The sequence below is a fragment of the Syngnathus typhle genome, linkage group LG13 (genome assembly GCF_033458585.1).
Source record: "Syngnathus typhle isolate RoL2023-S1 ecotype Sweden linkage group LG13, RoL_Styp_1.0, whole genome shotgun sequence".
Classification (NCBI taxonomy): domain Eukaryota; kingdom Metazoa; phylum Chordata; class Actinopteri; order Syngnathiformes; family Syngnathidae; genus Syngnathus; species Syngnathus typhle.
The window spans coordinates 5,656,326-5,681,895 of NC_083750.1; the positions used below are offsets into that span (position 1 = coordinate 5,656,326).

The window sequence follows — 25,570 nt, forward strand, 5'->3', positions numbered from 1 at the left end:
CTTTCCGAAGCAAGTGTTGTGTTGTCATGTATTAATTGACTTGCTAATCACCTCGCTCTGACAGCACTATGACAGATTTGAGAGGTCGGCCCAAAATCAGTAATGGCATCATGTCCTTTTATTATACACAAAGTGCAGGCTTTCCTTTCTTGTTACTGTTTACATATTGCTGCTGACAGTTGTTCTGTCGTCAACTGTAATCCCCCTCACACTGATGAAATAAATATAACTCATGGAGATACTTAAAAGGAATGAATCCTGAATGATGCACGTTTTAATATGTGCTACTGTTGAATGTTGGGCATCTCATACTTACACTGAGCTATGCAAAGTCATTAAGTCTTGTTCAGAAAACCAATGTTCAGAATGCAAAACGTTATAATCAAGTTCACGAACGAGTCGTGAATTGCATTTCCCGTTCACGAACGAACGAATCTGTGAGTGAACAAATCAGTGAGTGAGTGATTGGCATTTCTAGTTCATCGCGAGAACGGATCAGTGAGGGAATGAATCCTGACTTTCCCGTCCGCTAATGAGTCAATGGCTCAACTGCCTTCATTCCCGTGCATCAACGGATCAGTCAGTGAGCGTTGCGTCTGATGCTTATGTACTGCCTCACACACCCGATGTATTTAGTAACTAGAGAGCGTGCTCATGTGTCAGGATGGCCGAGCGGTCTAAGGCGCTGCGTTCAGGTCGCAGTCTCCTCTGGAGGCGTGGGTTCGAATCCCACTTCTGACAATGTTATTTTACTGAAGAATCAATGAGAATCCTCAGTTTGTGATCGTTGAGAATCACACACCTGATGAATGTAGTAACTAACGTTAATCCTCATGTGTCAGGATGGCCGAGCGGTCTAAGGCGTTGCGGTCAGGTCGCAGTCTCCTCTGGAGGCGTGGGTTCGAATCCCACTTCTGACAATGTTATTTTACTGAAGAATCAATGAGAATTCTCAGTTTGTGATCGTTGAGAATCACACACCTGATGAATGTAGTAACTAACGTGAATCCTCATGTGTCAGGATGGCCGAGCGGTCCAAGGCGCTCCGTTCAGGTTGCAGTCTCCACTGGAGGCGTGGGTTCGAATCTCACTTCTGACAAAGTCATTTTACTGAAGAATCAATGAGAATCTGTGGATCGATGTTTACGTTTAGCGTCGATGACAGCTAATCGGAGCATTAATCCATGTGTATCGATTGATTGTTACACCCCTATTATGTGCTCACGTGTCAGGATGGCCGAGCGGTCCAAGGCGCTGCGTTAAGGTCGCAGTCTCCACTGGAGGCGTGGGTTCGAATCCCACTACTGACAAGGTTATCTTACTGAAGAATCAATGAGAATCCTGAGTTTGATAGTTGAGATTCACACACCTGATAAATTTAGTAACTAATGTTTATCCTAATGTGTCAGGATGGCCGAGCGGTCCAAGGCGCTGCGTTCAGGTCGCAGTCTCCACTGGAGGCGTGGGTTCGAATCCCACTTCTGACAAAGTTATTTTACTGAAGAATCAATGAGAATCTGTGGATCGATGTTTACGTTTAGCGTCGATGACAACTAATCGGAGCATTAATCGATGTGTATCGATTGATTGTTACACCCCTATTACGTGCTCATGTGTCAGGATGGCCGAGCGGTCCAAGGCGCTGCGTTCAGGTCGCAGTCTCCACAGGAGGCGTGGGTTCGAATCCCACTTCTGACAAGGTTATCTTACTGAAGAATCAATGAGAATCCTGAGTTTGATAATTGAGAATCACACACCTGATCAATTTAGTAACTAATGTTTATCCTCATGTGTCAGGATGGCCGAGCGGTCCAAGGCGCTGCGTTCAGGTCGTAGTCTCCACTGGAGGCGTGGGTTCGAATCCCACTTTGGACAAAGTTCTTTTACTGAAGAATCAATGAGAATCCTGAGTTTGATAGTTGAGAATCACACACCTGATAAATTTAGTAACTAACATTTGTCCTCATGTGTCAGGATGGCCGAGCGGTCCAAAGCGCTGCGTTCAGGTCGCAGTCTCCACTGGAGGCGTGGGTTCGAATCCCACTTCTGACAAAGTTATTTTACTGAAGAATCAATGAGAATCTGTGGATCGATGTTTACGTTTAGCGTCGATGACAACTAATCGGAGCATTAATCGATGTGTATCAATATGCTCAGGTGTCAGGATGGCCGAGCGGTCCAAGGCGCTGCGTTCAGGTCGCAGTCTCCACTGGAGGCGTGGGTTCGAATCCCACTTCTGACAAGGTTATCTTACTGAAGAATCAATGAGAATCCTGAGTTTGATAGTTGAGAATCACACACCTGATAAATTTAGTAACTAACGTGTATCCTCTTGTGTCAGGATGGCCGAGCGGTCCAAGGCGCTGACAAAGTTATTTTACTGAATCTGTGGATCGATGTTTACGTTTAGCGTCGATGACAACTAATCGGAGCATTAATCGATGTGTATCAATTGATTGTTACACCCCTATTATGTGCTCATGTGTCAGGATGGCCGAGCGGTCCAAGGCGCTGCGTTCAGGTCGCAGTCTCCACTGGAGGCGTGGGTTAGAGTCCCACTTCTGACAAAAGTTATTTTACTGAAGAATCAATGAGAATCTGTGGATCGATGTTTACGTTTAGCGTCGATGACAACGAATCGGAGCATTAATCGATGTGTATCGATTGATCGTTACACCCCTATTATGTGCTCATGTGTCAGGATGGCCGAGCGGTCCAAGGCGCTGCGTTCAGGTCGCAGTCTCTACTGGAGGCGTGGGTTCGAATCCCACTTCTGACAAAGTTATTTTACTGAAGAATCAATGAGAATCTGTGGATCGATGTTTACGTTTAGCGTCGATGACAACTAATCGGAGCATTAATCGATGTGTATCGATTGATCGTTACACCCCTATTATGTGTTCATGTGTCAGGATGGCCGAGCGGTCTAAGGCGCTGCGTTAAGGTCGCAGTCTCCACTGGAGGCGTGGGTTCGAATCCCACTTCTGACAAAGTTATTTTACTGAAGAATCAATGAGAATCTGTGGATCGATGTTTACGTTTAGCGTCGATGACAACTAATCGGAGCATTAATCGATGTGTATCGATTGATCGTTACACCCCTGTTATGTGCTCATGTGTCAGGATGGCCGAGCGGTCCAAAGCGCTGCGTTCAGGTCGCAGTCTCCACTGGAGGCGTGGGTTCGAATCCCACTTCTGACAAAAGTTATTTTACTGAAGAATCAATGAGAATCTGTGGATCGATGTTTACGTTTAGCGTCGATGACAACTAATCGGAGCATTAATCGATGTGTATCAATATGCTCACGTGTCAGGATGGCCGAGCGGTCCAAGGCGCTGCGTTCAGGTCGCAGTCTCCACTGGAGGCGTGGGTTCGAATCCCACTTCTGACAAGGTTATCTTACTGAAGAATCAATGAGAATCCTGAGTTTGATAGTTGAGAATCACACACCTGATAAATTTAGTAACTAACGTGTATCCTCTTGTGTCAGGATGGCCGAGCGGTCCAAGGCGCTGACAAAGTTATTTTACTGAATCTGTGGATCGATGTTTACGTTTAGCGTCGATGACAACTAATCGGAGCATTAATCGATGTGTATCAATTGATTGTTACACCCCTATTATGTGCTCATGTGTCAGGATGGCCGAGCGGTCCAAGGCGCTGCGTTCAGGTCGCAGCCTCCACTGGAGGCGTGGGTTAGAGTCCCACTTCTGACAAAAGTTATTTTACTGAAGAATCAATGAGAATCTGTGGATCGATGTTTACGTTTAGCGTCGATGACAACGAATCGGAGCATTAATCGATGTGTATCGATTGATCGTTACACCCCTATTATGTGCTCATGTGTCAGGATGGCCGAGCGGTCCAAGGCGCTGCGTTTAGGTCGCAGTCTCTACTGGAGGCGTGGGTTCGAATCCCACTTCTGACAAAGTTATTTTACTGAAGAATCAATGAGAATCTGTGGATCGATGTTTACGTTTAGCGTCGATGACAACTAATCGGAGCATTAATCGATGTGTATCGATTGATCGTTACACCCCTATTATGTGTTCATGTGTCAGGATGGCCGAGCGGTCTAAGGCGCTGCGTTAAGGTCGCAGTCTCCACTGGAGGCGTGGGTTCGAATCCCACTTCTGACAAAGTTATTTTACTGAAGAATCAATGAGAATCTGTGGATCGATGTTTACGTTTAGCGTCGATGACAACTAATCGGAGCATTAATCGATGTGTATCGATTGATCGTTACACCCCTATTATGTGCTCATGTGTCAGGATGGCCGAGCGGTCCAAAGCGCTGCGTTCAGGTCGCAGTCTCCACTGGAGGCGTGGGTTCGAATCCCACTTCTGACAAAAGTTATTTTACTGAAGAATCAATGAGAATCTGTGGATCGATGTTTACGTGTAGCGTCGATGACAACTAATCGGAGCATTAATCGATGTGTATCAATATGCTCACGTGTCAGGATGGCCGAGCGGTCCAAGGCGCTGCGTTCAGGTCGCAGTCTCCACTGGAGGCGTGGGTTCGAATCCCACTTCTGACAAGGTTATCTTACTGAAGAATCAATGAGAATCCTGAGTTTGATAGTTGAGAATCACACACCTGATAAATTTAGTAACTAACGTGTATCCTCTTGTGTCAGGATGGCCGAGCGGTCCAAGGCGCTGACAAAGTTATTTTACTGAATCTGTGGATCGATGTTTACGTTTAGCGTCGATGACAACTAATCGGAGCATTAATCGATGTGTATCAATATGCTCACGTGTCAGGATGGCCGAGCGGTCCAAGGCGCTGCGTTCAGGTCGCAGTCTCCACTGGAGGCGTGGGTTCGAATCCCACTTCTGACAAGGTTATCTTACTGAAGAATCAATGAGAATCCTGAGTTTGATAGTTGAGAATCACACACCTGATAAATTTAGTAACTAACGTGTATCCTCTTGTGTCAGGATGGCCGAGCGGTCCAAGGCGCTGACAAAGTTATTTTACTGAATCTGTGGATCGATGTTTACGTTTAGCGTCGATGACAACTAATCGGAGCATTAATCGATGTGTATCAATTGATTGTTACACCCCTATTATGTGCTCATGTGTCAGGATGGCCGAGCGGTCCAAGGCGCTGCGTTCAGGTCGCAGTCTCCACTGGAGGCGTGGGTTAGAGTCCCACTTCTGACAAAAGTTATTTTACTGAAGAATCAATGAGAATCTGTGGATCGATGTTTACGTTTAGCGTCGATGACAACTAATCGGAGCATTAATCGATGTGTATCGATTGATCGTTACACCCCTATTATGTGCTCATGTGTCAGGATGGCCGAGCGGTCCAAGGCGCTGCGTTCAGGTCGCAGTCTCTACTGGAGGCGTGGGTTCGAATCCCACTTCTGACAAAGTTATTTTACTGAAGAATCAATGAGAATCTGTGGATCGATGTTTACGTTTAGCGTCGATGACAACTAATCGGAGCATTAATCGATGTGTATCGATTGATCGTTACACCCCTATTATGTGCTCATGTGTCAGGATGGCCGAGCGGTCCAAGGCGCTGCGTTCAGGTCGCAGTCTCCACTGGAGGCGTGGGTTCGAATCCCACTTCTGACAAAGTTATTTTACTGAAGAATCAATGAGAATCTGTGGATCGATGTTTACGTTTAGCGTCGATGACAACTAATCGGAGCATTAATCGATGTGTATCGATTGATCGTTACACCCCTATTATGTGCTCATGTGTCAGGATGGCCGAGCGGTCCAAGGCCCTGCGTTCAGGTCGCAGTCTCCACTGGAGGCGTGGGTTAGAGTCCCACTTCTGACAAAAGTTATTTTACTGAAGAATCAATGAGAATCTGTGGATCGATGTTTACGTTTAGCGTCGATGACAACTAATCGGAGCATTAATCGATGTGTTTCGATTGATCGTTACACCCCTATTATGTGCTCATGTGTCAGGATGGCCGAGCGGTCCAAGGCCCTGCGTTAAGGTCGCAGTCTCCACTGGAGGCGTGGGTTAGAGTCCCACTTCTGACAAAAGTTATTTTACTGAAGAATCAATGAGAATCTGTGGATCGATGTTTACGTTTAGCGTCGATGACAACTAATCGGAGCATTAATCGATGTGTTTCGATTGATCGTTACACCCCTATTATGTGCTCATGTGTCAGGATGGCCGAGCGGTCCAAGGCGCTGCGTTCAGGTCGCAGTCTCTACTGGAGGCGTGGGTTCGAATCCCACTTCTGACAAAGTTATTTTACTGAAGAATCAATGAGAATCTGTGGATCGATGTTTACGTTTAGCGTCGATGACAACTAATCGGAGCATTAATCGATGTGTATCGATTGATCGTTACACCCCTATTATGTGCTCATGTGTCAGGATGGCCGAGCGGTCTAAGGCGCTGCGTTAAGGTCGCAGTCTCCACTGGAGGCATGGGTTCGAATCCCACTTCTGACAAGGTTATCTTACTGAAGAATCAATGAGAATCTGTGGCTCAATGTTTGCGTTTAGCGTCGATGACAACTAATCGGAGCATTAATCGATGTGTATCGATTGATCGTTACACCCCTATTATGTGCTCACGTGTCAGGATGGCCGAGCAGTCCAAGGCGCTGCGTTAAGGTCGCTGTCTCCACTGGAGGCGTGGGTTCGAATCCCACTTCTGACAAAGTTATTTTACTGAAGAATCAATGAGAATCTGTGGATCGATGTTTACGTTTAGCGTCGATGACAACTAATCGGAGCATTAATCGATGTGTATCGATTGATTGTTACACCCCTATTATGAGCTCACGTGTCAGGATGGCCGAGCGGTCCAAGGCGCTGCGTTAAGGTCGCAGTCTCCACTGGAGGCGTGGGTTCGAATCCCACTTCTGACAAGGTTATCTTACTGAAGAATCAATGAGAACCTGTGGATCGATGTTTACGTTTAGCGTCGATGACAACTAATCGGAGCATTAATCGATGTGTATCGATTGATCGTTACACCCCTATTATGTGCTCACGTGTCAGGATGGCCGAGCGGTCCAAGGCGCTGCGTTCAGGTGGCAGTCTCCACTGGAGGCGTGGGTTCGAATCCCACTTCTGATAAGGTTATCTTACTGAAGAATCAATGAGAATCTGTGGATCGATGTTTACGTTTAGCGTCGATGACAACTAATCGGAGCATTAATCGATGTGTATCGATTGATCGTTACACCCCTATTATGTGCTCACGTGTCAGGATGGCCGAGCGGTCCAAGGCGCTGCGTTCAGGTCGCAGTCTCCACTGGAGGCGTGGGTTCGAATCCCACTTCTGACAAGGTTATCTTACTGAAGAATCAATGAGAATCCTGAGTTTGATAGTTGAGAATCACACACCTGATAAATTTAGTAACTAACGTGTATCCTCTTGTGTCAGGATGGCCGAGCGGTCCAAGGCGCTGACAAAGTTATTTTAGTGAATCTGTGGATCGATGTTTACGTTTAGCGTCGATGACAACTAATCGGAGCATTAATCGATGTGTATCGATTGATCGTTACACCCCTATTATGTGCTCATGTGTCAGGATGGCCGAGCGGTCCAAGGCGCTGCGTTCAGGTCGCAGTCTCCACTGGAGGCGTGGGTTAGAGTCCCACTTCTGACAAAAGTTATTTTACTGAAGAATCAATGAGAATCTGTGGATCGATGTTTACGTTTAGCGTCGATGACAACTAATCGGAGCATTAATCGATGTGTATCGATTGATCGTTACACCCCTATTATGTGCTCATGTGTCAGGATGGCCGAGCGGTCCAAGGCGCTGCGTTCAGGTCGCAGTCTCTACTGGAGGCGTGGGTTCGAATCCCACTTCTGACAAAGTTATTTTACTGAAGAATCAATGAGAATCTGTGGATCGATGTTTACGTTTAGCGTCGATGACAACTAATCGGAGCATTAATCGATGTGTATCGATTGATCGTTACACCCCTATTATGTGCTCATGTGTCAGGATGGCCGAGCGGTCCAAAGCGCTGCGTTCAGGTCGCAGTCTCCACTGGAGGCGTGGGTTCGAATCCCACTTCTGACAAAAGTTATTTTACTGAAGAATCAATGAGAATCTGTGGATCGATGTTTACGTTTAGCGTCGATGACAACTAATCGGAGCATTAATCGATGTGTATCAATATGCTCACGTGTCAGGATGGCCGAGCGGTCCAAGGCGCTGCGTTCAGGTCGCAGTCTCCACTGGAGGCGTGGGTTCGAATCCCACTTCTGACAAGGTTATCTTACTGAAGAATCAATGAGAATCCTGAGTTTGATAGTTGAGAATCACACACCTGATAAATTTAGTAACTAACGTGTATCCTCTTGTGTCAGGATGGCCGAGCGGTCCAAGGCGCTGACAAAGTTATTTTACTGAATCTGTGGATCGATGTTTACGTTTAGCGTCGATGACAACTAATCGGAGCATTAATCGATGTGTATCAATTGATTGTTACACCCCTATTATGTGCTCATGTGTCAGGATGGCCGAGCGGTCCAAGGCGCTGCGTTCAGGTCGCAGTCTCCACTGGAGGCGTGGGTTAGAGTCCCACTTCTGACAAAAGTTATTTTACTGAAGAATCAATGAGAATCTGTGGATCGATGTTTACGTTTAGCGTCGATGACAACTAATCGGAGCATTAATCGATGTGTATCGATTGATCGTTACACCCCTATTATGTGCTCATGTGTCAGGATGGCCGAGCGGTCCAAGGCGCTGCGTTCAGGTCGCAGTCTCTACTGGAGGCGTGGGTTCGAATCCCACTTCTGACAAAGTTATTTTACTGAAGAATCAATGAGAATCTGTGGATCGATGTTTACGTTTAGCGTCGATGACAACTAATCGGAGCATTAATCGATGTGTATCGATTGATCGTTACACCCCTATTATGTGCTCATGTGTCAGGATGGCCGAGCGGTCTAAGGCGCTGCGTTAAGGTCGCAGTCTCCACTGGAGGCGTGGGTTCGAATCCCACTTCTGACAAAGTTATTTTACTGAAGAATCAATGAGAATCTGTGGATCGATGTTTACGTTTAGCGTCGATGACAACTAATCGGAGCATTAATCGATGTGTATCGATTGATCGTTACACCCCTATTATGTGCTCATGTGTCAGGATGGCCGAGCGGTCCAAGGCCCTGCGTTCAGGTCGCAGTCTCCACTGGAGGCGTGGGTTAGAGTCCCACTTCTGACAAAAGTTATTTTACTGAAGAATCAATGAGAATCTGTGGATCGATGTTTACGTTTAGCGTCGATGACAACTAATCGGAGCATTAATCGATGTGTTTCGATTGATCGTTACACCCCTATTATGTGCTCATGTGTCAGGATGGCCGAGCGGTCCAAGGCCCTGCGTTAAGGTCGCAGTCTCCACTGGAGGCGTGGGTTAGAGTCCCACTTCTGACAAAAGTTATTTTACTGAAGAATCAATGAGAATCTGTGGATCGATGTTTACGTTTAGCGTCGATGACAACTAATCTGAGCATTAATCGATGTGTTTCGATTGATCGTTACACCCCTATTATGTGCTCATGTGTCAGGATGGCCGAGCGGTCCAAGGCGCTGCGTTCAGGTCGCAGTCTCTACTGGAGGCGTGGGTTCGAATCCCACTTCTGACAAAGTTATTTTACTGAAGAATCAATGAGAATCTGTGGATCGATGTTTACGTTTAGCGTCGATGACAACTAATCGGAGCATTAATCGATGTGTATCGATTGATCGTTACACCCCTATTATGTGCTCATGTGTCAGGATGGCCGAGCGGTCTAAGGCGCTGCGTTAAGGTCGCAGTCTCCACTGGAGGCATGGGTTCGAATCCCACTTCTGACAAGGTTATCTTACTGAAGAATCAATGAGAATCTGTGGCTCAATGTTTGCGTTTAGCGTCGATGACAACTAATCGGAGCATTAATCGATGTGTATCGATTGATCGTTACACCCCTATTATGTGCTCACGTGTCAGGATGGCCGAGCAGTCCAAGGCGCTGCGTTAAGGTCGCTGTCTCCACTGGAGGCGTGGGTTCGAATCCCACTTCTGACAAAGTTATTTTACTGAAGAATCAATGAGAATCTGTGGATCGATGTTTACGTTTAGCGTCGATGACAACTAATCGGAGCATTAATCGATGTGTATCGATTGATTGTTACACCCCTATTATGAGCTCACGTGTCAGGATGGCCGAGCGGTCCAAGGCGCTGCGTTAAGGTCGCAGTCTCCACTGGAGGCGTGGGTTCGAATCCCACTTCTGACAAGGTTATCTTACTGAAGAATCAATGAGAACCTGTGGATCGATGTTTACGTTTAGCGTCGATGACAACTAATCGGAGCATTAATCGATGTGTATCGATTGATCGTTACACCCCTATTATGTGCTCACGTGTCAGGATGGCCGAGCGGTCCAAGGCGCTGCGTTCAGGTGGCAGTCTCCACTGGAGGCGTGGGTTCGAATCCCACTTCTGATAAGGTTATCTTACTGAAGAATCAATGAGAATCTGTGGATCGATGTTTACGTTTAGCGTCGATGACAACTAATCGGAGCATTAATCGATGTGTATCGATTGATCGTTACACCCCTATTATGTGCTCACGTGTCAGGATGGCCGAGCGGTCCAAGGCGCTGCGTTCAGGTCGCAGTCTCCACTGGAGGCGTGGGTTCGAATCCCACTTCTGACAAGGTAATCTTACTGAAGAATCAATGAGAATCCTGAGTTTGATAGTTGAGAATCACACACCTGATAAATTTAGTAACTAACGTGTATCCTCTTGTGTCAGGATGGCCGAGCGGTCCAAGGCGCTGACAAAGTTATTTTAGTGAATCTGTGGATCGATGTTTACGTTTAGCGTCGATGACAACTAATCGGAGCATTAATCGATGTGTATCGATTGATCGTTACACCCCTATTATGTGCTCATGTGTCAGGATGGCCGAGCGGTCCAAGGCGCTGCGTTCAGGTCGCAGTCTCCACTGGAGGCGTGGGTTAGAGTCCCACTTCTGACAAAAGTTATTTTACTGAAGAATCAATGAGAATCTGTGGATCGATGTTTACGTTTAGCGTCGATGACAACTAATCGGAGCATTAATCGATGTGTATCGATTGATCGTTACACCCCTATTATGTGCTCATGTGTCAGGATGGCCGAGCGGTCCAAGGCGCTGCGTTCAGGTCGCAGTCTCTACTGGAGGCGTGGGTTCGAATCCCACTTCTGACAAAGTTATTTTACTGAAGAATCAATGAGAATCTGTGGATTGATGTTTACGTCTAGCGTCGATGACAACTAATCGGAGCATTAATCGATGTGTATCGATTGATCGTTACACCCCTATTATGTGCTCATGTGTCAGGATGGCCGAGCGGTCTAAGGCGCTGCGTTAAGGTCGCAGTCTCCACTGGAGGCGTGGGTTCGAATCCCACTTCTGACAATGTTATCTTACTGAAGAATCAATGAGAATATATGGGTTTTGGGAAGAATTTTGCTTTATAAGGTCTTTGAAGTTAAACCATATTCAGTGAGACTTTTGCACGATGTCTAAATACTAGTGTTTTTATCATTTTCTTTTACTTTTATGTTATGCCATTGTAGAAATGAAAACAAAGGAAATATGTGATGATGTCCATACTATACAACCAAAGTGTGCTTTAGTTAGAATTATAGTCAAATGTCACAAGTTAACATAAAATATCTATACACATGTGCATGAGTCATAAGTGAGTACACAATTTATTCTCCCTCAGTTTTGACATACAGTTTTACACTTGTATGACACTTAAGAATGTTAAATTGTTACTTATCAAAGTCAAAGTCCAAGTCTGCTTTATTGTCAATTTCTTCACATGCCAAGACACACAAAGAAATCAAAATAACGTTTCCACTATCCCACGGTGACAAGACAATTTGGCTCGAGAACAGGTCATTTCAATTCCTATTGTTTTCTATCTGTGAGTGGATGAAAGGGGCAAACAACAAACACCCAGAAAACAATTGTCCAAACTTTGATGATCCTTTATGCACAGGTCTTCTCTGACCTTGACATTGAGGACTCACTCAAAACAAAACAGCTGTTTATGTTTTGAGCATTTGCACATGTGACTGATATTTTTAAACCTTTGATATCATTCCTGACCACGGTTCCACAACATAGACACAGTACAGACACTCGTTGTGTATACTGGGGAGAATTCACTTATCAATGGCATTTACACCTGATAGCAGCGGGGCAGATATAAAGTATTTCCTCGAGTAATTGAGCCAAACCATGAAGAGACAGTCATGGGCAGTGCAAAACAACAGCTGACATCTTGTATACACAGTGGTGCGCGGGTGGCGTGCAATGAGCGTCATGACTGCATGGTGTGGCACTACTCTGGAAAAGATATAATAATGTGAACCCAAATATGGAAGATTAGCCTCTGTTTCAATCTTGACCTTCATTGAAACAAATGTTTCAAATAAGTTTTGATAGCTGTCTTTTTGTTTCAATGGGAATATGGGACAGTTGTTTACATGTTGTACAGGTTTACTATGTCATTGCTAGGAAAATTGTCAAGTAGCAGCATTATATTTTTGCACAGTTTATATATATATATATATATATATATATATATATATATATATATATATATATATATATATATATATATATATATATATATATATGTATTTTGCATAGTCTAGATAGATAGATAGATAGATAAGATAAGATAAGATAAGATAAGATAAGATAAGATAATCCTTTATTATTCCCTCAATGGGGAAACTCCTATGTTGGCAGCAGTACACGTAACATATACACACACACACGCATGTGGGGAAGGGGGTAAAAAATTTTAAGAAGTAGAAGGTATATATAATTAAAAAAATATGGACAATGTATACAAAATACACAATACACAATATACAGTGGAGATAAAAAAAAATATTAGATAAAAAATAGTGCAAAAAAAGTGCAAAGAAAGCAGGTAAAAGAGTGTGAGGTAGACAGATATTGCACATAGTGTGATGGCACATATGGTTATTGCACGTTATTGCATGTTATTTTGTCCGTTAGCTACGATGGTCGGCCTGGTTGTACAGTCTGATGGCAGCAGGGAGGAAGGACCTGCGATGCCTCTCGGTGGTGCATCGTGGGTGACGAAGCCGGTCGCTGATGGAGCTCTCCAGGGCTCTGACAGTCTCATGAAGGGGGTGGAAGACATTGTCCATGATGGAGGACAGCTTAGCCACCATCCTCCTCTCCCCCACCACCTCCACCCGGTCCAGACTGCAGCCCAGGACAGCGCCGGCTTTCTTCACCACCTTGTCCAGCCTCTTCCTCTCCGCTGCAGTGATGCCGCTGCTCCAGCAGACCACCCCAAGACGGAGCTGCTGCAAACGTGTCGCCACTACCGCGGCGCCAACGAATAGATAGATAGATAGATAGATAGATAGATAGATAGATAGATAGATAGATAGATAGATAGATAGATAGATAGATAGATAGATAGATAGATAGATAGATAGATAGATAGATAGATAGATAGATAGATAGATAGATAGATAGATAGATAGATAGATAGATAGATAGATAGATAGATAGATAGATAGATAGATAGATAGATAGATAGATAGATAGATAGATAGATAGATAGATAGATAGATAGATAGATAGATAGATAGATAGATAGATAGATAGATAGATAGATAGATAGATAGATAGATAGATAGATAGATAGATAGATAGATAGATAGATAGATAGATAGATAGATAGATAGATAGATAGATAGATAGATAGATAGATAGATAGATAGATAGATAGATAGATAGATAGATAGATAGATAGATAGATAGTTGTACTAGGTTCATCTTGTTTTTTCTTTTTCAATTACTTCTCTGGTTCTTCTATATCAAACAAATTTGTTTTAGGTTCATTTACCTGACATGTTTCGGCGGAATCTTCCGCCTTCATCAGAGTCTCTGATGAAGGCGGAAGATTCCGCCGAAACATGTCAGGTAAATGAACCTAAAACAAATTTGTTTGATATAGAAGAACCAGAGAAGTAATAGATAGATAGATAGATAGATAGATAGATAGATAGATAGATAGATAGATAGATAGATAGATAGATAGATAGATAGATAGATAGATAGATAGATAGATAGATAGATAGATAGATAGATAGATAGATAGATAGATAGATAGATAGATAGATAGATAGATAGATAGATAGATAGATAGATAGATAGATAGATAGATAGATAGATAGATAGATAGATAGATAGATAGATAGATAGATAGATAGATAGATAGATAGATAGATAGATAGATAGATAGATAGATAGATAGATAGATAGATAGATAGATAGATAGATAGATAGATAGATAGATAGATAGATAGATAGATAGATAGATAGATAGATAGATAGATAGATAGATAGATAGATAGATAGATAGATAGATAGATAGATAGATAGATAGATAGATAGATAGATAGATAGATAGATAGATAGATAGATAGATAGATAGATAGATAGATAGATAGATAGATAGATAGATAGATAGATAGATAGATAGATAGATAGATAGATAGATAGATAGATAGATAGATAGATAGATAGATAGATAGATAGATAGATAGATAGATAGATAGATAGATAGATAGATAGATAGATAGATAGATTTATTTAATTTTCTCAATTTAAGATTATGTAAATACAAAGAGAACATGTTAATGAACAATCAATGAGAAGTAAAATGTAAAACTTTTATTAATTACATACTGTATATTAATGTATTATTGTATTCCACAACAGACTTTTTTTATGGTACTCTCTGTGCCAGTTAAATTTATCTTCATCCATCCATGCTGGGTTTTTGTACACTCATCAACTGTCAATCACAGGTCTGACATAGGAGACTTCAATAAACATTTATTTTGCGTCTGTGGGAGAAAGCTGGACTACTCCAAAAAGAGGTCACTCATGGAAAAACATGGTGTGAGATGACCCATTCAAAGGCAACAGTGCCAAGTACCACTCATCATCATCCACGCCCACCATCCACATCCACTTTCACTCCATTGTTGTTACGGCATGCAAATCTCTTACTGATATCATGAAATATGCCATTGTGTTATCATACTTGGAGGGTCATTTAAGTGGCCATGTGGACAGTCAATTGCCTAACAGTTGATATCACTGAAAAAAAGGTTAGTATCAAAGATACTATTTAAATGCTAATTCCCTTAAAGTCCTAGAACAAAAAAAAAAGTTTCTTAAAATATGTTATAATATTCGTCTCACTTTGCCCACCCACCAACAAGGAGAAGCAGATGGACTGTTGCAGCTGTCGAGCTTCAGCGTGGTTGTCGGTGCAAAGGTTAGTGCTATTATTACACGCACGCATGCACACACACTTGATTTTAATAATACAACATTGGTATGACATGTTTATTTCATAACTTCATGTGTGCTTTCTTCTTATGCTTGTACGTCAGATGAGATATACCCTACAATAAGGTTATTTTGACCTTTCTGTGATTTTCAAGACATCCCGTCTTCTGAATTATTATATTCATATTATTGTAGGGAATCTTTGACTATAAACTGTGAAGTTTGAGTTCTTTGCAGTATCTGCGACAGCCGTTACGCAGCGACTGACTCACGGGAAATTATTGTATGAAGTCAACAGACAGCAGCTCATGTTACTGCTGCAGTTCAAACTGTTCTCAGACACTCTATACTGCTGCGAGTCAGACCTTCTCACCGGCACTTAAGAATTTCCCGGCTGGATTTAACTTCATGTACATATTTGGAGCCACAAACAGGTGGCTCGTTCAACTTCCTGCACAGTGGCAACCGACTGCACGGCAGCTTCGAATCTGAAGGGTCTTCAGCCAATTAGGATTGTATCTTAACTATTTTTACTAGGCTAGTATTTTGTTTCTTACATCAATGGAATAGCTTGGATTCAAATCACGCGTGACTTGGTGCATGCTGAACAGGACTGTGAAGAATTTTATTCAAGGCAATTCCTTCTGTCTCAGTTATTTGTAGGTAGAGATGATCCTGAACACAGTTCTGGTGTTCCTGACGGACCTGGTCGCCCACTTGCTGGGAAACAATTTGTTCCGTCGACACTTCCATCTTGTGTTGTCTGCCACGGTGATGTTTGGCCCAGTGCTGAGTTTCTGGGTGTCCCAGCACAGCATCTTTGCCAAGAGAAGCCACTTCCTTTACAGGTGAGTTTGCTTCCTGTCTTCTTTTGCGTGATGCTTAGGGTGAGAAGGATGCTGTGACTTGTATTAACACCAACACAAGTTCATTTGTATTATTTTCGCTCTTAATCTTGTTAGAGATTATCAATCATCACCAATCATCTACTGCAGATTAACATTTACATCTATTGACCATTTAGAGTCTTCAGAACCTAAAATGCATGTTTTTGGAATGTGAACCTCAAATCTTAGAACTGTGAGGAAGATATACAAACTACTAGTCCGCAATAGAGACTATTTCATTACAATCTTGGTTGGTGATTGATTGATTGCATTTTTCCAGGATGTTTTTGCGATCTGGTTGGGGATGGACGTGCATCTTCGTCGGCTCTTTTGTCTTCCTTCTGTCCTTCTCCTCCCGTCGTTCCCTCTCACTGTCACTCCGTCATCTGTCTCGACTTGGAGCGGCCGGTGGACTGTGGTTCGTCTTCTGCAAACTTCTCGGCGTTCTCGGAAATGCTACAGGTAGCTGCTATGAGACTCTACCGGGCAACCCGGAGAACGACAGTCAGTCTCTCTTGGTGTTGCGAGAAGGTGAAAGCAAGACAGAATGCCTCAAAGCTGGAATGCTATGGAGAGGATATGAAGTTTCAGAGGATGTTTTCCTCCTGTGTCTCTGTTGCCTGCTGCTTGCTGAAGAAACAGCAGTGTTTGGACCTTACCTGAACCGAGGTGGATTTTCTGATGCCCCACTTAGGATCCTCTTCCTGTTCTGTGTTCTCCTGCTCAGCCTTTGGCTCTTCCTGCTCCTCTGTCTCCTCGCCTACTTCCCCCAGTTCCCCACTCAGCTATTAGGAGGGGCCCTCGGTTGTTTGAGTTGGAGGGGATTGTATCAAGGGTGGTACCGTCAGGTTCCCTGCTGGTATTGCCCTGGGAGACCTGGACTTGGACTTCTGAAAAACCAAGACTGAAGTGGAACAATCTGAGTAATTGCACAAGTGTAAACCTGGGTGATAGGATTCCATCCTAAGGTCATCATTTCTAGGAGGTCTATTGACACGTCACTTGGTTGGTGATGATTACACAGATAGGCAAATACCCAGTTCCTCTGTACATCAATTATTGTTTGAGCTCTCGTCCCACGTACTCAAAATCGGCATCCACTAGTAACGGAGAGAGGGGCCATTTTGTCACAGGGACAGAATGCCCACTTCCATAATTAGGGTGTTGTGCAATGTCAAAACGAGATGCAAAATTTAACAGCACTTTAAATGTCCCCCTTCCTTTTATATCATGTAGTGCAGGTGTAAGAGTGTCAAGTGTGAATTAATATAAAACCTAAGCAAAGTATGTCAAGGAAAAGGGGTTGTTGAATGTGTAAAATGTTTGAAATAAATCCCGATTTGTCCACTTTGCATCAATAGTTGATGTGTCCTGACTTGTTGCGACCGAGCATTTTGTAGAGCATATCAAACTACAATTTGAGACAAAAAAAATGTGTTGTGTGCCTCAGATCCCAGATGTATTTAAATGTTCACAATCAATTTTTTTACTCGTCCCAAACCAATGTTTGTGACACTAGTTTAACTCTGTTCGCTTTTATAAAAATGAAAAAACAATCGCTAATATTTGCTCATCTTTTCATACATCTCATTTTGTGTCATTTACATGCAACCGAGTTTAAGTGCTAATTTGGGAGGGTAATAATATATTTGGGTCTAATTTTACATCCATACCTTGCAATCCATTTTACCATCTCCATCCAAAATGACCAGGCCTGGAGACCCTTTTGAAAGTGTTTTATTGCTCAAACAGTTTCAGAAAAGATATACCTATATGTACAAAATTCTCCTTCCAATCAACATTTAGAGATGCTGCTGTGACATCCATCATTAGAAACAGGAATGTTGCATTCACACAACAAACGTGTTGGGTTTAAATATCACTCCATATAACATCCCCTAGATTTAACCATTATCTAAAAATTCCTTCATGAAAGCCTGAAAGAATAATCCTATGTATACATGAATTATGTACCATCCAGGAGTGACTGTCTAAGGCTCAATGGGATCATTACGCATTTTCTACAATGACCATCGACATGAATCAATGCAACTTTTGTTGTGTTTGATGAGCACTGCTACAACAAATGTGAAGATCAGACAGGGTTCCCAAACTACCCACGCACACTGTGGCGTGAGGGGTAACGTCACTCCTTATAGTGAGACTCTGAATCTTACCAACATGGTAAACAATAAAATCAAAGTAGACTCGTACTGTTGATGGTGGTGACACTTTGGAGCTGTGTCTATGGAGTTGACAGATGAAAACACAAACAAAGGGGAAACAAGAACTAATTGACTTTCAAACAAGTAAGGGTATAGCAGAGTCAAAGGAGTCCAGTGGCTCCCAGTGACTATCCATCAAGGCATCAAAGAACTCCTCGCTGCGTTGCATAAAATCTGCGTTCCACTGGTCAACGTCACATTCTTGGAATGGCACTGTAAAACACAGAATAATAAGCACCATAGCAGAGTGAAATAAAACTAGAGGCCCTTTCTGTGAATACCAAATGTTACCCTAATTTTTTTTTTTCCTGTCAGGGCTATAAAAGGACTGATAAATAGGTGGCACTGAGAAAATGATTTATGCAAAACAGATGGCCTAATTCCTCCTCAAAATAGACCGCTTCACAACTCTGCTCTGATGTGCTTTGTCATGGCTTTGGAAATCCATCAATTGAAGTCAAATTAGAAGGATGGCACACATCCGACAGCCAACCGAGACTCTTCCACGCACTCTACGCCAGGCAAAACCTCAGAAGGTCAAGCATGTTAAGAAAGCTTATGCAAGGAGACAAGGAAAAAAAGTTCATGTCTCCTTTAAAGAGTTGCGGACTTCAATCATTTGCATGCCTCAGGGGTTCATCTGAAAGGGCCAACTGATACATTACGCAAGGTGAGAGATGAAAGTGTCTGTGTTACCTTCTGTATTATCCTCACCATCTCCAGTCTCTTCTTGACTCTGCTGAGGACCAATGAACATACAGAATATGATTATGTAAAGTCATGAACAGTATTATTGGTAAGAAAGTCAAAGAGCGTGATTTTAGCGGCTCTATTCCACAAATGCAATATTATTCAGACTGCCATGTTTCCGTCTACTGGGGGTGCATAGACCATATTATCGTTTAAAAAAATTGACTTGCCCTTTAACTTCTGTGTGCTCTACATTTTATTTGACCCATTATACTTTTCTACTAATGTTTAATGTTGGTTGTAATGATGATACTTGGAAGAGCCAAGTAGTTAATGAGGTGGTACTTTGTGTAAAAAGTTGGAGAACCACTGCAGAGATCATATTTCTGTAAGCGAAAACTATGCAGATACTTTGATGGTTTTAAACAGTAATTTAAGCAGTAGGATCACAAACCTCACATACCTGCACGTCTCCTGTCACATCAGAAGATGGGGGCGGCAAATCCGTGGGAGGTGGTGGTACCATCTGGCTGGGTGGTGGGTATCCGTAGGGGCCATAGTTGTAGGTGTAGCCACTGTTGTAGCCGCTATTGTATGAAGTATTATTATAGCCAGAGTTGTAGCCTCCATTGTTGTAGTTGTTGTACTGATCGTAGCTGCCCCATTGAGAGTAGTAGCTTTGACCCCCGCCATTGGTGTTTCCAAAGTAATTGGTTGGCGGCTGGCTGTAGTTAGTCTGATAATTCTGACTTGAGCCCACCCAGGTGGTTGTCTTCTGGCTACAGAACAAACAGTTAAAAAATAAGAAATAAGAAAGAATTCTAAATCATTAGTGTACTAAATAAAAGATTGACACTGCATGCATTTTGCCATATGACTATTTATGAAATAGGCCTATTCAAAATAAGGACCGCACAGTGAGCTACGTGGTTAGCATGTCTGCCTCACAGCTCTGTGGTTCATGGTTAGAATCTTGGCTCTGGCCTCTCTGTGTGAAACTTGCATATTCTCTTCATGCTTGTGTTTTTTTTTTTTTTTTGTGTTCCACACTACAAGTTTCGGATGGAATTGTTTTTTTTTTTTTAGTGTGAGCGTTCACATAATGTGACCTCCGTCTGTCTGCTGTGCGTCTCCAGAGTGCACTGAAGCGACGACACTCACAACGTATTGTTTACAGAAGTAAATGTGGTCCAGCATGTATGGGGAGCGTGTAAAGAAAAAGTTAAAATGCAAACAATTTACAAAGAACAAAACTTGAGTAGCTTAACCCTAGATAATACCTCTTTCTAAAGGTTAAAGGCCATGTGTTTCGATATAATAGTGTTTACGCACAGTGGAGTACTTTGATGAATGCGATGGCGTATTGGAGTATGAGTATTTACATGTCAAATGATGATTAGCTTACCTCTTTGCCACCGCAAGGCTGAGTCGGAGTGCCTTCCCCGCAAGCACAATGCCCTGGCATTCCTCGATTGCCTTCTTCTGTTCATTTTCATCTCCAAACTTGACAAAGCCATAACCTCTGCAAGTAAACAACAGTCAGGACTCCTCTCAATGCCCCTGGACATTTGATACTTTTAAATTGAAAAGCAGCTAATATTGAGAACAGTATATAGATGGGTATTATTATAGTAGAACTGAAACTTGTGGTTTTACTTTTAACATGAAGTAGCATCACTTCAATTGTGAGTTGCTCTTGCTTAGCCTATATGGGGAAAACAATAGTTTTAGCATAAGACAAGAAAACATTTCTTCAGGCTTCTAGTGAAAATGTCATCAAGGTCCCTTGTGTTGTTATCCAGAAGCTACTAAACAGAGACAAAAAATATTGTAAATCACTATGAAAGCTTTGCAATTACACTGACCTACTGTGTAAAATCAGTCTACACCAGTGATTCTCAAAGTGGAGTAAGCGTACCAGTTCTTTCTGGTGAGTGGTATGCTAAATCATTTTCAAATGCAATCCAACATGATGATTTTGCAAAATATGTGCAAAATATTTTTGAGTGGTACTTGTGAAAAGTTTGAGAACCACTAGCCACATCCAAGTACAGATTTCATTGAAATGGAGTTGCAGTTGGGTCCTACTGCGAGTTGACATACTTGGAGTAGCCATATTGGTCTGTGACGACTTTGGCTCCCTTGCAGGAGGGAAAGTCCTTAAAGACATGGTGGAGCTGGTCATCATCCACCTCAGAGGATAAATCTCCAACAAACACTGAGAACTCTGGCCTAGTAGAAGAAAAGACAGATCACGCATTCTTATGTATTGACATCCATTGTAAAATAGATTTTAAGTATATATATATATTGTTTTTTTTACTTTGTAAATGCTGACAACACATTTGAACTAATCTCTACCTATTTTCAGGACATGCTGCACAAAATGAATCACTTCATCAACAAGAAGGACATAAGTGGTCAGATTTCTCAAACTTACCCTGCCTCCTGTCGTTTCCCATAGGTGGCAAAGTTTAGCTTAAACTTCCGAGGCTGCAAATGGGAAAAGAGAACACACACTAAGCAAACCAGAACCGCTCAAAAATCCTGTAGTATAGCACTGATATTGCTGGGAATAAAGAGAGATGTTATTATGGTTATTTGTGTTTACATACCTCCTCCACCTAGACCAGCCTTTAGCCCATTCCTCTGTTAGTTGCTACCAGAGACTCTATTCACCAGCTTCAAACAAAGTTCATTCATGTACAAGCAGCCTCTTAGCAGCAGGTCGAGGGCAGTGGACAGCGGAACTCAGAAGTTTGGCCCAGCTCACAGGGCCAACAGTAATTTGGTACTGCCAGGACAATTGAGGGCTCCTTTCGGCAGCCCTCTGCTGTGACATGGAGATCCACTTTTTATTTAATTGATTTTCATGTTGTATCATTTGTGCCCTCTCTGCATCCATTTCAACCTGGTGATCCTGAAAGGGGGATCCTTCCATCTGTGGTCCCTTCTCAAGGTTTCTCATTTTCCCCCTGCTAGGGGTTTTTAAGTTTTTCCTTGCCCTTTTGGGAGCTTAAGATCAGGGGATGCTTTGAGAATAATTGTCAATTTCTGTCTATGTGAAGCCCTTTGAGACTGCTTGTGATTTAGGGCTATACAAATAAACTTGACTTGACTTGACTTGACTTGGTAGCAGTACTTTCATGCACCACTACACACTACTACTATTTTTCATATACCATGTGATTCATGGTACAATCAAATATATTCACTACTTTGTGAACATATGTCAACACAGAAAAATGCATACATGTGTTATATTTGCCAGCAGAAAAGGAAAAATACCCCTACTGTACTACAGGGTCCAAACTGAAATCAAATCTTTTTACAAAGCAAACCACAATACAGGGAATTTTCTACTAGGGCTACTACTAACAATTATTTTAATAATCAATTAATCTGCAAATTAATCCACAAATCAGATTTGACAATGGAGTACAGTAATCCTAACAATATACAGATTACCACTGCGGAAAAGAGGAAAGTCAGTAGTACTCACACATACAATGCAGAAATGATGACATTCAGCAATTATTAAAGAAAAGAAATGTAAACGACTTGCAATGAGGGCATACCGGGTTTGAGCCAGGAACCAGTTTTCCATTTAGTTTTTGAACACAGCGGTCGACACTTGCTTCGTCTGCCATCTCCACAAAGCAGTAACCTGCAGAACCACTAAACAACACAACACAAACGTTAGAGAAAGGTGGAAAAACGTCATATGTTGAGACAATATGGACCTCTAGACTAGATTTCAGCAAAGCTCTAGGAGAAACCTGCTCCAGCAAAGCCACAGGCCACTGATGTGTGCTGTTATGTCTTTGGGGCCCTCTGGTGGGATGTGACAGAGTCACATCTTAAATGCAGCTCATTTCACTTTTAAATGAAGAATATGTGCATAAATATTTGTTTGGATGTATTTTATCAAATATTTTCTTATGTAACTCTCTAACACATTTTCACAGAATCATAGTGATGTAAAACAAAAATCTTACACTGAATCGTGCATATTACCTTACAGGGTGCTATTAAATATATATATATATTTTTTTTTTATGAATATATCTTTAGTTTTGTTTTGATAGACACTTGTGGTATTGATTGTAACGTTGCTCATGATGGTAATACTTGGTGGGCTAAGTAGTTTGGTAGATTAAATATGTGGTTCAGAACCATTGCCATAAGAAATACTGTAACACGAATCTTTGAATATAGCCTACCCTGTTAACTTGTGAGTGATTATTTTTACTCCAAGCGGTGATTCTCCCATTGCAGTGAAGGCCTGTTTGACGAAGCTCTCATCCATGTACGGGTCCAACTATAGAAATGGGTGATAAAAAAAATAATGCAACAACTGTATGCTACATCAATTGCAGCAAGAAAACCTTACGTCATGTAAACAACCATTTTAGTGAACATTACAAAACATGGGAATTTAGCAATGGCATAGCAAATGGTTAGAGCTACGCATCGAGATGAAGTGATTAAGTGTTTATTGTAAGTGAATAATTTCATTTAAGTGATTGGTCTCATACACAGAAAAAGCTATTACAATTGAACAAGACTGTGTAATGTTAGCCGGTGTCATGTTCGGAACTCGCTAAATTTAAAACTAGGCTAATGCTACTAACTGAAAAGACTTCAAGCATACATCACCCATCCAGAGACTCGTTTGTCTGTTAAACATCTTGTTAAATGAAGTGGGGGAAAGTTGACGTCCAAAAACTTGATTTGGAACTCGATCGAGGGTTTATTTTCAGCTGAAGGCTCCTTCAGTGTTTTTGGTCTTGTTCTTGCTCTTCTTCGTCGTCTTCTTCTTCTCCTTCTTTTTCTTCTAATCGACTTCTATAATAGATACTGCCACCTGTAGTATTGGAGCGGAACAGCACCAACTACAGTTTTTGATTGTATTGACGCAGCCGTCAACTCAAACTTGACGTTTTCAAAACACTTAACGCAGAGGGCTAAACACATGCCACAAAGGTCAAAATAACGCATTTTGTTTGCAAAAGGCAATACCTATGCCAAAATATTAAAAATATGGAACAAAAGCAAATGTTGCCTTCAGAAAATCAAACTTTGACTCAAGTGTATGAGCATCTCCAATCCAGAATAAGATATGCTTTGATATATCTGATAATTTAATTTATTTTTACAGATATTTTATTGATTACATTCTTTTTTGGGACTGTGGTTGACAAATACAATATCCACACAGAGAATACATGGAATTAAAATAAACACTACTGTGTGAGAAATTAGAAGGTAAAAAAAGTATTTTACAGTGAAGAATCCATGCTTGCCAAGAATAACACAGGTCTGAAGACAGATTGCTATATCCCAGTTTCTTCAAACAAGTCAAAGCAATCAATAAAAACTGTAATAAGATTGACGGGCTACACACCTACCGCCGAGGAAAGTAGGTCATGTTAGGAAACCAAGCCATGTTTGTCACAGCAGGGGGCTTGGATTAGGTGCTCAGGTGACACAAAGAGCTCTGGTTGTTCAGCAAATATGCTCAGAAACTATTTCCAATCAATTTGATTTCTTAATTCGACTAACTTGAATATTTTTGTTTGTTTCTATGTTACTTTTTAGAATTAAATTTGACATACAAAGCTCCTTTAAAAAAAAAAAATCAAGGAAGAGGTGTGTGAGAGAAAGGGAGGAGCTCTCAGGTTGGATTGGCAGAGAGGGTTATTGGTGATGTTTAGGTCAATGAGAGAAGCAGTGGGAATTAAAATACATTTGCAAATGAGGATGGCCCTCCAGCTCTATATGACAACATATAGGGAGCAGTTTGCCTCTCCTGGGAAAGTGGAACGAATCCAACTTCAACCAACTTCTGCCCACAGAAGAAACAACCCGCACCCTCAACCGGTAAGAGGCTGAGCAGATAATTTCATAATAAAGGACTATAACATGGCTCAATAATTTAATACAGTTTCAATTAACTATAGTTACTCAATATAATTGTGAGAACCTGTGTAAATCTGTTTCAATGTTGTCTCATTTTATTATTATGTAATAAACATAATGAAAAGAACAATATCTGCTCAGTCAAAATTTCAGATATATTCTACTCTGCTGAGGCAGTAGAAATGTTTAAACCCAATGAATCAGCTAACAAATACAGTAATGAAAGTATAATAATGTGTATATCTTCGATATATTTATTAGAAACTATCAATTGAAAAATAACTTTAACACACAGTAAAAAAGTCTTTCTTATTGCTACTAAGTTGTCTTAGGTTGTTTTTGCAATGGGTTAAAATTCCAGTCTCTGTATAATGTATATGACTTGCATATCTATTACTCCTTTATTTATGCTGTTGCCTTGGCAGGACTTTCTTTTCCCCCGGCTTTTTAAAAAGCAGAACAAACAGTCACACAAACCACTTACACCTT

The 25,570-nt window shown here is 41.9% G+C and overlaps 2 protein-coding genes and 45 non-coding genes across 49 annotated transcripts; 46 read left to right on the plus strand and 1 right to left on the minus strand.

Moving 5' to 3' along the window:
* The first annotated feature begins 658 nt into the window (after window positions 1-658).
* Window positions 659-741, plus strand: trnal-cag (transfer RNA leucine (anticodon CAG)). The gene has a single exon. It is a non-coding gene; the product is annotated as a tRNA-Leu (tRNA).
* A 96-nt stretch (window positions 742-837) lies between these two features.
* Window positions 838-920, plus strand: trnal-cag (transfer RNA leucine (anticodon CAG)). The gene has a single exon. It is a non-coding gene; the product is annotated as a tRNA-Leu (tRNA).
* A 307-nt stretch (window positions 921-1,227) lies between these two features.
* On the plus strand, window positions 1,228-1,310 carry trnal-aag (transfer RNA leucine (anticodon AAG)). The gene has a single exon. It is a non-coding gene; the product is annotated as a tRNA-Leu (tRNA).
* A 94-nt stretch (window positions 1,311-1,404) lies between these two features.
* Window positions 1,405-1,487, plus strand: trnal-cag (transfer RNA leucine (anticodon CAG)). The gene has a single exon. It is a non-coding gene; the product is annotated as a tRNA-Leu (tRNA).
* A 128-nt stretch (window positions 1,488-1,615) lies between these two features.
* On the plus strand, window positions 1,616-1,698 carry trnal-cag (transfer RNA leucine (anticodon CAG)). Its single transcript has one exon. It is a non-coding gene; the product is annotated as a tRNA-Leu (tRNA).
* A 94-nt stretch (window positions 1,699-1,792) lies between these two features.
* Window positions 1,793-1,875, plus strand: trnal-cag (transfer RNA leucine (anticodon CAG)). Its single transcript has one exon. It is a non-coding gene; the product is annotated as a tRNA-Leu (tRNA).
* Window positions 1,876-1,969: 94 nt separating this feature from the next.
* Window positions 1,970-2,052, plus strand: trnal-cag (transfer RNA leucine (anticodon CAG)). The gene has a single exon. It is a non-coding gene; the product is annotated as a tRNA-Leu (tRNA).
* Window positions 2,053-2,159: 107 nt separating this feature from the next.
* trnal-cag (transfer RNA leucine (anticodon CAG)) lies at window positions 2,160-2,242 on the plus strand. The gene has a single exon. It is a non-coding gene; the product is annotated as a tRNA-Leu (tRNA).
* Window positions 2,243-2,484: 242 nt separating this feature from the next.
* trnal-cag (transfer RNA leucine (anticodon CAG)) lies at window positions 2,485-2,567 on the plus strand. The gene has a single exon. It is a non-coding gene; the product is annotated as a tRNA-Leu (tRNA).
* Window positions 2,568-2,696: 129 nt separating this feature from the next.
* On the plus strand, window positions 2,697-2,779 carry trnal-cag (transfer RNA leucine (anticodon CAG)). Its single transcript has one exon. It is a non-coding gene; the product is annotated as a tRNA-Leu (tRNA).
* Window positions 2,780-2,907: 128 nt separating this feature from the next.
* trnal-aag (transfer RNA leucine (anticodon AAG)) lies at window positions 2,908-2,990 on the plus strand. The gene has a single exon. It is a non-coding gene; the product is annotated as a tRNA-Leu (tRNA).
* A 128-nt stretch (window positions 2,991-3,118) lies between these two features.
* trnal-cag (transfer RNA leucine (anticodon CAG)) lies at window positions 3,119-3,201 on the plus strand. The gene has a single exon. It is a non-coding gene; the product is annotated as a tRNA-Leu (tRNA).
* A 108-nt stretch (window positions 3,202-3,309) lies between these two features.
* Window positions 3,310-3,392, plus strand: trnal-cag (transfer RNA leucine (anticodon CAG)). The gene has a single exon. It is a non-coding gene; the product is annotated as a tRNA-Leu (tRNA).
* A 242-nt stretch (window positions 3,393-3,634) lies between these two features.
* On the plus strand, window positions 3,635-3,717 carry trnal-cag (transfer RNA leucine (anticodon CAG)). The gene has a single exon. It is a non-coding gene; the product is annotated as a tRNA-Leu (tRNA).
* Window positions 3,718-3,846: 129 nt separating this feature from the next.
* Window positions 3,847-3,929, plus strand: trnal-uag (transfer RNA leucine (anticodon UAG)). The gene has a single exon. It is a non-coding gene; the product is annotated as a tRNA-Leu (tRNA).
* A 128-nt stretch (window positions 3,930-4,057) lies between these two features.
* trnal-aag (transfer RNA leucine (anticodon AAG)) lies at window positions 4,058-4,140 on the plus strand. Its single transcript has one exon. It is a non-coding gene; the product is annotated as a tRNA-Leu (tRNA).
* Window positions 4,141-4,268: 128 nt separating this feature from the next.
* On the plus strand, window positions 4,269-4,351 carry trnal-cag (transfer RNA leucine (anticodon CAG)). Its single transcript has one exon. It is a non-coding gene; the product is annotated as a tRNA-Leu (tRNA).
* Window positions 4,352-4,459: 108 nt separating this feature from the next.
* Window positions 4,460-4,542, plus strand: trnal-cag (transfer RNA leucine (anticodon CAG)). Its single transcript has one exon. It is a non-coding gene; the product is annotated as a tRNA-Leu (tRNA).
* A 221-nt stretch (window positions 4,543-4,763) lies between these two features.
* Window positions 4,764-4,846, plus strand: trnal-cag (transfer RNA leucine (anticodon CAG)). Its single transcript has one exon. It is a non-coding gene; the product is annotated as a tRNA-Leu (tRNA).
* A 242-nt stretch (window positions 4,847-5,088) lies between these two features.
* trnal-cag (transfer RNA leucine (anticodon CAG)) lies at window positions 5,089-5,171 on the plus strand. The gene has a single exon. It is a non-coding gene; the product is annotated as a tRNA-Leu (tRNA).
* A 129-nt stretch (window positions 5,172-5,300) lies between these two features.
* trnal-cag (transfer RNA leucine (anticodon CAG)) lies at window positions 5,301-5,383 on the plus strand. The gene has a single exon. It is a non-coding gene; the product is annotated as a tRNA-Leu (tRNA).
* A 128-nt stretch (window positions 5,384-5,511) lies between these two features.
* Window positions 5,512-5,594, plus strand: trnal-cag (transfer RNA leucine (anticodon CAG)). Its single transcript has one exon. It is a non-coding gene; the product is annotated as a tRNA-Leu (tRNA).
* Window positions 5,595-5,722: 128 nt separating this feature from the next.
* Window positions 5,723-5,805, plus strand: trnal-cag (transfer RNA leucine (anticodon CAG)). Its single transcript has one exon. It is a non-coding gene; the product is annotated as a tRNA-Leu (tRNA).
* A 341-nt stretch (window positions 5,806-6,146) lies between these two features.
* Window positions 6,147-6,229, plus strand: trnal-cag (transfer RNA leucine (anticodon CAG)). The gene has a single exon. It is a non-coding gene; the product is annotated as a tRNA-Leu (tRNA).
* A 128-nt stretch (window positions 6,230-6,357) lies between these two features.
* trnal-aag (transfer RNA leucine (anticodon AAG)) lies at window positions 6,358-6,440 on the plus strand. Its single transcript has one exon. It is a non-coding gene; the product is annotated as a tRNA-Leu (tRNA).
* Window positions 6,441-6,779: 339 nt separating this feature from the next.
* Window positions 6,780-6,862, plus strand: trnal-aag (transfer RNA leucine (anticodon AAG)). Its single transcript has one exon. It is a non-coding gene; the product is annotated as a tRNA-Leu (tRNA).
* A 128-nt stretch (window positions 6,863-6,990) lies between these two features.
* Window positions 6,991-7,073, plus strand: trnal-cag (transfer RNA leucine (anticodon CAG)). Its single transcript has one exon. It is a non-coding gene; the product is annotated as a tRNA-Leu (tRNA).
* Window positions 7,074-7,201: 128 nt separating this feature from the next.
* trnal-cag (transfer RNA leucine (anticodon CAG)) lies at window positions 7,202-7,284 on the plus strand. The gene has a single exon. It is a non-coding gene; the product is annotated as a tRNA-Leu (tRNA).
* A 242-nt stretch (window positions 7,285-7,526) lies between these two features.
* On the plus strand, window positions 7,527-7,609 carry trnal-cag (transfer RNA leucine (anticodon CAG)). Its single transcript has one exon. It is a non-coding gene; the product is annotated as a tRNA-Leu (tRNA).
* A 129-nt stretch (window positions 7,610-7,738) lies between these two features.
* Window positions 7,739-7,821, plus strand: trnal-cag (transfer RNA leucine (anticodon CAG)). Its single transcript has one exon. It is a non-coding gene; the product is annotated as a tRNA-Leu (tRNA).
* A 128-nt stretch (window positions 7,822-7,949) lies between these two features.
* trnal-cag (transfer RNA leucine (anticodon CAG)) lies at window positions 7,950-8,032 on the plus strand. The gene has a single exon. It is a non-coding gene; the product is annotated as a tRNA-Leu (tRNA).
* A 108-nt stretch (window positions 8,033-8,140) lies between these two features.
* On the plus strand, window positions 8,141-8,223 carry trnal-cag (transfer RNA leucine (anticodon CAG)). Its single transcript has one exon. It is a non-coding gene; the product is annotated as a tRNA-Leu (tRNA).
* A 242-nt stretch (window positions 8,224-8,465) lies between these two features.
* On the plus strand, window positions 8,466-8,548 carry trnal-cag (transfer RNA leucine (anticodon CAG)). Its single transcript has one exon. It is a non-coding gene; the product is annotated as a tRNA-Leu (tRNA).
* A 129-nt stretch (window positions 8,549-8,677) lies between these two features.
* trnal-cag (transfer RNA leucine (anticodon CAG)) lies at window positions 8,678-8,760 on the plus strand. The gene has a single exon. It is a non-coding gene; the product is annotated as a tRNA-Leu (tRNA).
* Window positions 8,761-8,888: 128 nt separating this feature from the next.
* trnal-aag (transfer RNA leucine (anticodon AAG)) lies at window positions 8,889-8,971 on the plus strand. The gene has a single exon. It is a non-coding gene; the product is annotated as a tRNA-Leu (tRNA).
* A 128-nt stretch (window positions 8,972-9,099) lies between these two features.
* On the plus strand, window positions 9,100-9,182 carry trnal-cag (transfer RNA leucine (anticodon CAG)). Its single transcript has one exon. It is a non-coding gene; the product is annotated as a tRNA-Leu (tRNA).
* A 129-nt stretch (window positions 9,183-9,311) lies between these two features.
* On the plus strand, window positions 9,312-9,394 carry trnal-aag (transfer RNA leucine (anticodon AAG)). The gene has a single exon. It is a non-coding gene; the product is annotated as a tRNA-Leu (tRNA).
* Window positions 9,395-9,523: 129 nt separating this feature from the next.
* trnal-cag (transfer RNA leucine (anticodon CAG)) lies at window positions 9,524-9,606 on the plus strand. Its single transcript has one exon. It is a non-coding gene; the product is annotated as a tRNA-Leu (tRNA).
* Window positions 9,607-9,734: 128 nt separating this feature from the next.
* On the plus strand, window positions 9,735-9,817 carry trnal-aag (transfer RNA leucine (anticodon AAG)). Its single transcript has one exon. It is a non-coding gene; the product is annotated as a tRNA-Leu (tRNA).
* A 339-nt stretch (window positions 9,818-10,156) lies between these two features.
* trnal-aag (transfer RNA leucine (anticodon AAG)) lies at window positions 10,157-10,239 on the plus strand. The gene has a single exon. It is a non-coding gene; the product is annotated as a tRNA-Leu (tRNA).
* Window positions 10,240-10,367: 128 nt separating this feature from the next.
* On the plus strand, window positions 10,368-10,450 carry trnal-cag (transfer RNA leucine (anticodon CAG)). The gene has a single exon. It is a non-coding gene; the product is annotated as a tRNA-Leu (tRNA).
* A 128-nt stretch (window positions 10,451-10,578) lies between these two features.
* Window positions 10,579-10,661, plus strand: trnal-cag (transfer RNA leucine (anticodon CAG)). Its single transcript has one exon. It is a non-coding gene; the product is annotated as a tRNA-Leu (tRNA).
* A 242-nt stretch (window positions 10,662-10,903) lies between these two features.
* Window positions 10,904-10,986, plus strand: trnal-cag (transfer RNA leucine (anticodon CAG)). The gene has a single exon. It is a non-coding gene; the product is annotated as a tRNA-Leu (tRNA).
* A 129-nt stretch (window positions 10,987-11,115) lies between these two features.
* On the plus strand, window positions 11,116-11,198 carry trnal-cag (transfer RNA leucine (anticodon CAG)). The gene has a single exon. It is a non-coding gene; the product is annotated as a tRNA-Leu (tRNA).
* A 128-nt stretch (window positions 11,199-11,326) lies between these two features.
* trnal-aag (transfer RNA leucine (anticodon AAG)) lies at window positions 11,327-11,409 on the plus strand. Its single transcript has one exon. It is a non-coding gene; the product is annotated as a tRNA-Leu (tRNA).
* A 3,622-nt stretch (window positions 11,410-15,031) lies between these two features.
* Window positions 15,032-17,596, plus strand: fitm1l (fat storage inducing transmembrane protein 1, like). Of its 2 annotated transcripts, XM_061296105.1 has the most exons (4): window positions 15,032-15,173; window positions 15,288-15,343; window positions 16,011-16,205; window positions 16,525-17,596. In XM_061296105.1, exons 3-4 carry the CDS (start codon window positions 16,027-16,029, stop codon window positions 17,150-17,152), a joined length of 807 nt encoding a protein of 268 aa, XP_061152089.1. In that variant the 5' UTR covers window positions 15,032-15,173; window positions 15,288-15,343; window positions 16,011-16,026; the 3' UTR covers window positions 17,153-17,596. The 2 variants fall into 2 exon arrangements, with proteins under 2 accessions (XP_061152089.1, XP_061152090.1); XM_061296106.1 differs by lacking the exons at window positions 15,032-15,173; window positions 15,288-15,343 and adding an exon at window positions 15,694-15,894.
* Window positions 17,597-17,965: 369 nt separating this feature from the next.
* Window positions 17,966-23,998, minus strand: trnau1apb (tRNA selenocysteine 1 associated protein 1b). 2 transcript variants are annotated; one of them, XM_061295560.1, is made up of 9 exons: window positions 23,814-23,998; window positions 23,383-23,480; window positions 22,738-22,837; window positions 21,600-21,652; window positions 21,263-21,391; window positions 20,565-20,681; window positions 19,623-19,938; window positions 19,166-19,205; window positions 17,966-18,682 (listed from the first exon to the last, which is right to left on the minus strand). In XM_061295560.1, exons 1-9 carry the CDS (start codon window positions 23,847-23,849, stop codon window positions 18,546-18,548), a joined length of 1,026 nt encoding a protein of 341 aa, XP_061151544.1. In that variant the 5' UTR covers window positions 23,850-23,998; the 3' UTR covers window positions 17,966-18,545. The 2 variants fall into 2 exon arrangements, with proteins under 2 accessions (XP_061151544.1, XP_061151543.1); XM_061295559.1 differs by having other exon boundaries at window positions 19,166-19,208.
* Between the last annotated feature and the right edge of the window lie 1,572 nt (window positions 23,999-25,570).

Bases quoted from the DNA above. Each gene is read 5' to 3' on its own strand.
- fitm1l (XM_061296105.1), top strand. From the start codon at position 16,027: ATGATCCTGAACACAGTTCTGGTGTTCCTGACGGACCTGGTCGCCCAC. The intron at 16,206-16,524 runs GTGAGTTTGCTT...GCATTTTTCCAG, and splicing joins AGAAGCCACTTCCTTTACAG to GATGTTTTTGCGATCTGGTT.
- trnau1apb (XM_061295559.1), bottom strand. From the start codon at position 23,849: ATGTTTAACAGACAAACGAGTCTCTGGATGGGTGAT. The intron at 22,838-23,382 runs GTAGGCTATATT...TGTGTTGTTTAG, and splicing joins ATCACTCACAAGTTAACAGG to TGGTTCTGCAGGTTACTGCT. The intron at 18,683-19,165 runs GTAACACAGACA...TGTGTTTTACAG, and splicing joins TGGTGAGGATAATACAGAAG to TGCCATTCCAAGAATGTGAC.